Source organism: Elephantulus edwardii, unplaced genomic scaffold (assembly GCF_000299155.1).
Source record: "Elephantulus edwardii isolate Elephantulus edwardi_28Jun2011 unplaced genomic scaffold, EleEdw1.0 scaffold00002, whole genome shotgun sequence".
Taxonomy (NCBI): Eukaryota; Metazoa; Chordata; class Mammalia; order Macroscelidea; family Macroscelididae; genus Elephantulus; species Elephantulus edwardii.
This window is the reverse complement of record NW_006399752.1, coordinates 25,117,249-25,124,986: the sequence shown is the minus strand read 5'-3', so window position 1 is coordinate 25,124,986 and position 7,738 is coordinate 25,117,249. Positions and strand designations below refer to the sequence as shown.

The 7,738-nt window shown below is 38.6% G+C and overlaps 1 protein-coding gene across 1 annotated transcript in view; it reads right to left on the bottom strand.

Moving 5' to 3' along the window:
* Positions 1–7,738, bottom strand: part of REV3L (REV3-like, polymerase (DNA directed), zeta, catalytic subunit) — a 229,381-nt gene that overhangs the window by 124,552 nt on the left and 97,091 nt on the right. Inside the window, exon 5 of the mRNA XM_006879036.1 lies at positions 3,579–3,675. Coding sequence (XP_006879098.1) covers positions 3,579–3,675 — 97 coding nt within the window. The remainder of the gene's footprint in view (positions 1–3,578; positions 3,676–7,738) is intronic.

Below are 7,738 nucleotides of genomic sequence, written 5' to 3'. Positions count from 1 at the left end.
AGATGTAATCAATCTGATTCCTATGCATACCATCACGTGAAATCCATGTATATAACCTGTGTTTTTATCTCTTAAAATACGTATTTGCAATGATTAAGTCATTGTGCACAATTCAATCATCCGCTCTCCAGCACCATTTCTGTCACCGAGTCCATGCTTTCCAACTATTGAATCATCTTCTCTGTTCCCAACTTTTGCATTCCAGTCACCCATTATTATCAATGCATCTTGAGTGCATGTTCAATTGATCTCTGACTGTAAAAGTTGGTAAAAATCTACTTCTTCTTCCTTGGCTCTTGTTGTTGGTGCATATATCTGAATGACTGTGGTGCATATATCTGAATGATAGTGGTAGTCACTGGCCTTCCTTGTATGCATATGTGTATTATCCTGTCACTCACAATATTGTACTATAAGATGGATCTAGCAATGGCTTTCTTAAGTATGAAAGCAACTCCATTTTTCCTCACCTTTTTATCTCCAGAGTAATATATGATCATCTGACTCAAAATGACCCATGTGGGATGTGTCTTGCCTCCATACTTTTTCAACCTGTATGCAGAACAGATTATCTGGGAGGCTGAGCTCTGAGGAGAAATGTGACATCAGGATTGGTGGAAGATCTATCAACAATCTGCAATATGCAGATGACACAACCCTGCTTGCTGAAACTGAAGAGAAACTGAAGAGGACCTGAAGTGTTTGCTGCAGAGGGTCAAGGACTGCAGCCTCCAATATGGATTGAGGCTCAATGGCAAGAAGACAAAGATTCTCACCACTGGGCCAACTGGCAGCATCAGGATGGATGGTGAAGTGATTGAGATTGTTCACAGCTCTAGTTTGCTTGGCTCCACAGTCAACAGTCTCGTTACCAGTAGCCAGGAAATTAAAAGACGTATTGCCATGGCAAAGTCTGCTGAGACCTCTCCAAAGTACTGAAGAGAAATGGTGTCTTTCTGGAGACTAAAGTGCAACTGATACAGGCCATGGTATTTGCTATTACTTGTTATGCATCAGAGAGTTGGACAATGACTAAGGAGGATAGAAGGAGAATTGATGCCTTTGAGCTGTGGTGCTGGAGAAGAGTATTGAAGATACCATGGACTGTGAGGAAAACAAACAGATTCATCCTGGAAAGGGTCAAACCGGGCGGCTCCCTGGAAGCAAGGATTCTGAGGCTTTGTCTGACATACTCTGGACATGTTGTAAGGAGGGACCAGTCCTTGGAGAGAGACATCATGCTTGGGAGGGTGGAGAGACAGTGCAGGAGGGGAAGGCCCTCCATGAGGTGGACTGATTCAGTGACTGCGGTAATCAGGATGGGTTTATCGGAGACGGTGGGATTGGCACAGGACATACCAGAGTTTAGGGCTGTTGTACATAGGGTCGCTATGAATCGTTAAGTGACTCAATGGCACATAACAACAACAACAACAATACATAGTTTCCCCTAGTTAATTCCTAACTAGTAAACTTAAATATACTCTTATGACCGAATCAGAAAGATGTTTCTTAAAACATTCTTTCTACATACTATCTCCAAATAATCAATATAAAAACACTTTTTGAAGGATCATAAAAGTACACATGATCTGCATATGTGTTTCTAGCAATACAAAAGAAACCTGGTCACTATGAGTTAGAATTGACTTGACCGTACTGAGTTTACTGTTTATAAGTAGAAGCATAGGAAAAAATTTGTTTATATGGTTTCAAAGTCACTAGTATAATTTCTCAGTCATAAAAATGTATTTGCATAATTATTTAGTGAGGTTTTCCCCCTTAATTTTAGGTATTAAAATCCCTCAAGATTTTAACACAACGATTTTCCAAGAAATTAATAAATAAATACTAAATAAATACTTTAAGAAAGCTTATCTTCAACTGATTAATAATCCACTTCATCATGAAATTGTAATACTTAGCTAATTAAAAAAGGAATTAAGATAATTTGTGAAGTATTGCATGGCATAGAACAACAATCTCTCCTGAGTTCTATGAAAGAATTTTCTTGATGATTTAGGCATGTGCTCATTAAATAAATGTAAAGGTAAGAGGTTCAAATCCACCAAGTACTCTGTGGAAGGATAGGTAAACTCTTCCCTTATGATTTATTTAGTGCCTCTGAAAACCTGCTAGAGTCTCAGCTATAGTTAGTTCTAAGTGGGTAGAACACAACAAGAACATACTGTCTAAAGAGAAAATGGGCCATTGAGGCACAGAGCCAGGAACACCTCTCTAAAATGGCCAGAGGGAGTAAGGATAGCACAGCCCTTCACCGCCCCAGAGCAGAAAGCACATAATAAGCCCCATATCCCAGCCCCATGGTGCCTGTAGAGTTCCACCAAAAGTAAGAGGTTCTATTATTTTTTGTTGACTCACAGACTCATAGTTATGGTACCAAGGAGTTTATTAGGGAAGAATGTTGGAGAGTAGGGGAGGCAAAGAAAATCACGCAATGCAAATCCAAGTTTTAGCTCAGCAATCCCAAGGCACAATTCTTCAGTTAAGTTCAGGCTCTGGTTTCAGTATAGCAGTCAAATTCAAATTATCCAGCAAAGTTTGCCTCAAAGTAATTATAACCAAATCATCGAGCACAATTTGGCTCAGAGCAATTATAAGCCAGCTTCTCCTTCAAACATCCAGCAAGAACAGCCAAACCTTTAAATGTGGCCAGTATAAATGCAAGAAGCCTCAGGTCACATCTTGCCACAAGGGTCTTGCTCTCACCAGGGTCTTGTCATTAGAAGCTTTGCTCACCTCAAGTCTTGTTCCCACAAATCTTGCTCACGTTAAGTTTTCATGCTGAGGGTGGGAAGCACTATTTCACTTATCCTAGTCCCACAGCTGATGCTGGTTTACAAGACCATGCTGATTTGATCTGAAAACCACATGTCTACAGTTACATGCTGCCGTGGCACAATGTGGTAAGGTAGCTGGAGACCAGAGGCAGCTAACAAATGGCTATAAAAAGTCAACTTTTAGGCGAACATCACACATAATGTTAGGTAAATCTAGAGAATGTGGAATATATGTTACAGGAGAAAAAAGTACAATCAATAATAAGATAGCTAAAAGAAATTAAAAATTACATTATTCACATATACACAATATTTAGTCCATTTTCCCCCCCTGAAAATATTGAGTCCTTAGAATTGAGGAGTTTTTATTATTAAAATACTTACTATTTTGGCTTTAAATAGCCATTTTTTATTATAAATGTCATTTTTACTTGACAAATTATAATTAAAATGATCAAGATTAATGTTGGAGAGAAATATAAAAAGATAACCATTATGATTGATTTTATCAAATAGGGAATTACAGAAATTAGGTAGAAAATAATCCAATTTTCATAATCTGTTTTTTAAAAAACTTATGGTTCAGTATATCATTAATGTGAAATTTAATTTTATTTTAATGTGAAATTTAATTTAAATTCATTTTAATGAATTTAAAGGTTTTTAAAAAAATAATAAAATAAAGGGTTAAAAGAAAGAAATTATACTAACCATTACTTTCTAATCATAATTAGGATATAAGCAAATGCTTTCTATTTCTTCAAAATGTTTACTAACCTTGGTATTTCATCTTCTTCCCATCGAAATAGGGAACCAGTAAGGGAATTTCCTGGTAACTGATTTTTGCAAGATCCAGTCACACGCATTGTGTCACCTAGACATAAAAAGGTGAAGAAAAGGGAATTTTATTTTAAATTTGCACATACCTATATCGTAAGTTTAAAGAAGGAGCTCTGGCAGAGTAGTGTTTAGGGCCTTTCACTGCTAATCCAAAGGTAGTGCCTCTCTGGCAGTCTGAAGCTATGAGCAGCTCTGCTGGAGAAAGATGGGTAATCTCCTCTCATGTGATTAACAGTCTCAGAAATAGGGTCAATTATGATGAGTCAATTTCAACTGGACAGCAATGAGAGGTTTTTGAGTATGAAGGAAAAAAAAAATCGCTTTTCTACGAAGATGGCGCCGAAAGCGAAGAAGGAAGCCCCTGCCCCTCCCAAAACTGAAGCCAAAGCAAAGGCATTGAAGGCCAAGAAGGCAGTCCTGAAGGGCGTCCACAGCCCAAAAAAAAAGAAGATCCGCACGTCACCCACGTTCCGGCGGCCTAAGACGCTGAGACTCCGACGGCAGCCCAAATACCCCCGGATGATGGCTTTGGATGTTGCCAACAAAATTGGGATCATCTAAACTGAGTCCAGCGGGCTAATTCTAAATGTAATAAATTTTTCTCACCAAAAAAAAAAAAAATATCTACTATGTCTGTTAGTTTGTTGTTATATATACCTTCCTATTGATGCTGGACGAGCAGGGTCATTTGTGTACCAGTAGACAGGTTTCAGAAGAACTTCCAGAATAAAACAGACTAGGAAAAAGAGCCTGGAACTTTAAAAAATTTGCTAGTGAAACCTTATGAAGAGCGATAGAACATTGTCTGATACAGAATCAGAAGCTGAGTGTCTGGGGTTAGAAGGCTTTCATAATACATAAAACTGAGGAACAGCTGTCTCCCCAAAGCAGAGTAGACCTTTATGGTGAAAAGAGCAAAGTTTTTGAGATCTCCATTTACTAATGCAGCATGAATAAAAATTTCTAATTATTGGTTATTAGAAAATGAACTGAACAAAGTATGAAGTCATCAAAATGAAGGTTGATATTTTTTAGGCAATAGTAATCTAACTTAGATGAGCAGTCTGAACACTTTGAATTGGATATGGTTTGCTATGCTGGAAATGACAAAAGGAGAATGGCTGTAAGCCCACTGTCAGAAGGAACATTTAAACATTCTTAAAATGTAATGCTGTCAGTGATAACATAGCATCCAATGACAATAAGGAAGTTCAGTTAATGTAAACATCATTCAAAATTTTATAATAAACACTGATGCCACAGAAGAAGAAACTGAAGATATTTACCAACTTCTGCAATAATTAGTTGATCAAATATACAATCAGGATACTTTCAGAACTACTGGTAACTGGACTGAAAAAGTTGAAAATAATTAGTTAGAAAATAAGATCTTGACAGAAATGACACTGAAGATTGTAAGACAACTTTGTAAAACTAACTAGTTTTTCATTGCTAATAGCATTGGTCTGTGCGTTGCTGTACAGAGGTAACTCATGGTTGCTGTGATGCTGAAGCCTGTGACAGTGATGTGCCAATCGTGGTAATGGGCACCCATTGTGGACAGTGTTGGCTGGAGCTTCCCGACTAAATCAAGCCTCGAAGCAGGAGCGGCATCCACTTCCAAAGTGTCTTGCCTCCGGAAAGTATGTACGAACAGTGCTCAGGCTGTTCGTTCATAGGGTCGCTATGAGTCGTCTACGACTCGACGGCACTAAACAATAACAACAAAGAACAATACCTTTTTAACAATAGAAACAGGAACCACATACATGGTCCTTGTCAAGTGAAACACACAGAAATTATGCTGACAGAAAGAGACATCACCTTTATCTATGGAAAAAGACATCAATATCAAACTATGTTAGTGGAAGGATAGTAAGAAAGTGGAGAAGCTCAGTAACATTAATCAGAGCAAAGCCAGAAGCTGAATGCAGAACACAATGTCTATTTTCTTATACTAGTTCAAACCAAAGCTGGAGAAAATGAAAACAGGTATCAAAAATATACATTAAAAACCAAAAGGTCAAAAATACCAAAAAAACAAGAACAAAAAGGTCATTAAAAAGAGAGAAAATAAAGGGTGCAGGTGGGAGAGGAAAGTCCAAAATGGATGTCAGAAGAGACTGAAACTTGCTCTAGTATTTTCTTTAAATAGCAAAAAATTGTGACATGAAAGAGCAGAACACAAGAATTCAAAGGGTAGCTGGAGGAAAAAAGGAAAGCATTATAATGAAATGTGAAAAGACCTGGAATTGGAAAATCAAAAGGGAAGAATATAGTATTTCTCAAGCTGATGGAATGGCAGAAAATATTTGAGCCTCAAATTGCAATACTAAATGATTCTGTAAGAGAAAATACTGAATGACACAGGAAGTACCAAAAGAAGATGGGAGAAATATAAAGAGCAACTATAACAAAAAGAAATGGTAGATGATAAGCCATTTCAGGAGGTAGCATATGATCAATAACTGAGGACACTAAAGAAGGAACTCCAAAATTCACAAAAGCCACTGGAGAAAAATAAGGCTCCAGGAATTTACAGAATACCAATTGAGATGCTTCAACAAACTGCTTGAATGATGAACTTGCTTGTCTATGCCAAGAAATTGAAAAGACAGCTACCTGGCCAACCAACTAAAGAGATAACTTTTGTGCTCATTCCAAACAAAAAGTGGCCCAATATAGAACACAGAAGTTATTGAATAATACCATTAATATCACATGCAAGTAAAGTTTGATGAAGAAAATTTAAAAAAAACCAACAACCCTATATCACAATTGCAGCAGTATATATCAACAATGGACTGCAGCAGAGTTTTAGAGACTGGAAATTACATTGGAGGAGACTGCCCATCTTTCTCCTACAGAGCATCTGGGGAATTCAAACCTTCAGGTTATCAGTGCAACCCCTTATCACTAGGCCACCAGTTAAGACAGATGTGGAAAAAATGTATGTACAACATTCGTGGCCCTCAGGCCAGTCTTTCATTGTTTTTGTTCAGACATTCCTCTAGGTTGTATAGCCCTGGTGTACAAGTTGCTGGCCTGTGGTCACTTGTGGTTGCTGTGAGGCTGAACACTGTGACACGGATGTGTTAAATGCGTTAATGGTTGGCTACCCAATGTGGACTGAGAGTGGGGTGGAGCTCCCCGATTAAACAAGCGTGGAAGGAGGAGTGGATCCACTTCCATAATAGCTTGCCTCCGGAAACCCTATGAACTTGGAGAGAGGATGAAAGGCACCCAAGCGTCGAGGACTCTCCTTCATAGGGTCGCTATGAGTCACCTGTGACTCGACGGCACTTAACAACAACAACAACAACAACATATGAGAAAGAAGAGACAATAATACCTTTATGCTAAGAAAAGGTATGATACATTTAAATTTTTTATCATGGTTGTTATGTGTCATCGAGTCGCCTGTGACTCATAGCAACCCTATGTACAACAGCCCTACACTCTGCCCTATCCTGTACCAATCTCACCATCTCTGACACACCTGCCCTCATTATTATGTCAGTCACTGAATCAATCCATCTCATCAAGAGTCTTCCTCTCTTACTCTGTCCCTCTACCCTCCGAAGCATGACATCCTTCTGCAAGGACTGGTCCCTCTTAAAGTATGTCAGACAAAGCTTCAGAATCCTTGCCTCCAAGGAGCAGCCAAGCTTCACCCTCTCCAGGACAAAACTGTTCATTTTCCTAGAAGTTTATGGCATATTCAATACTCTTCTCCAACACCAGCTGAAAGGCATCAATTCTCCTTCTAGTATCCCTACTCATTGTCCAGCTCTCCAATGCATAGCAGTAATTGCAAAGACCATGGCATGTTATCAGGCATACCTTAGTCTCCAGACTGACATCTTTATACTTCAGCACTTTACTGAGGTCTCTAATCACAGACTTTCCCACTGTAATACATCTTTTAATTTCCTGGCTTCTGGTGCCAAGAGTGTTGACTGTGGATCCAAGCAAACCAAAACTGGGAACAATCTCAATCTCTTCATCATCCATAATGATGCTGCCAATCAGCCCAGTGGTGAGAATCTTTGTTTTCTTGATATTGAGTCTCAATCCATACTGAAGACTGCTTCAGG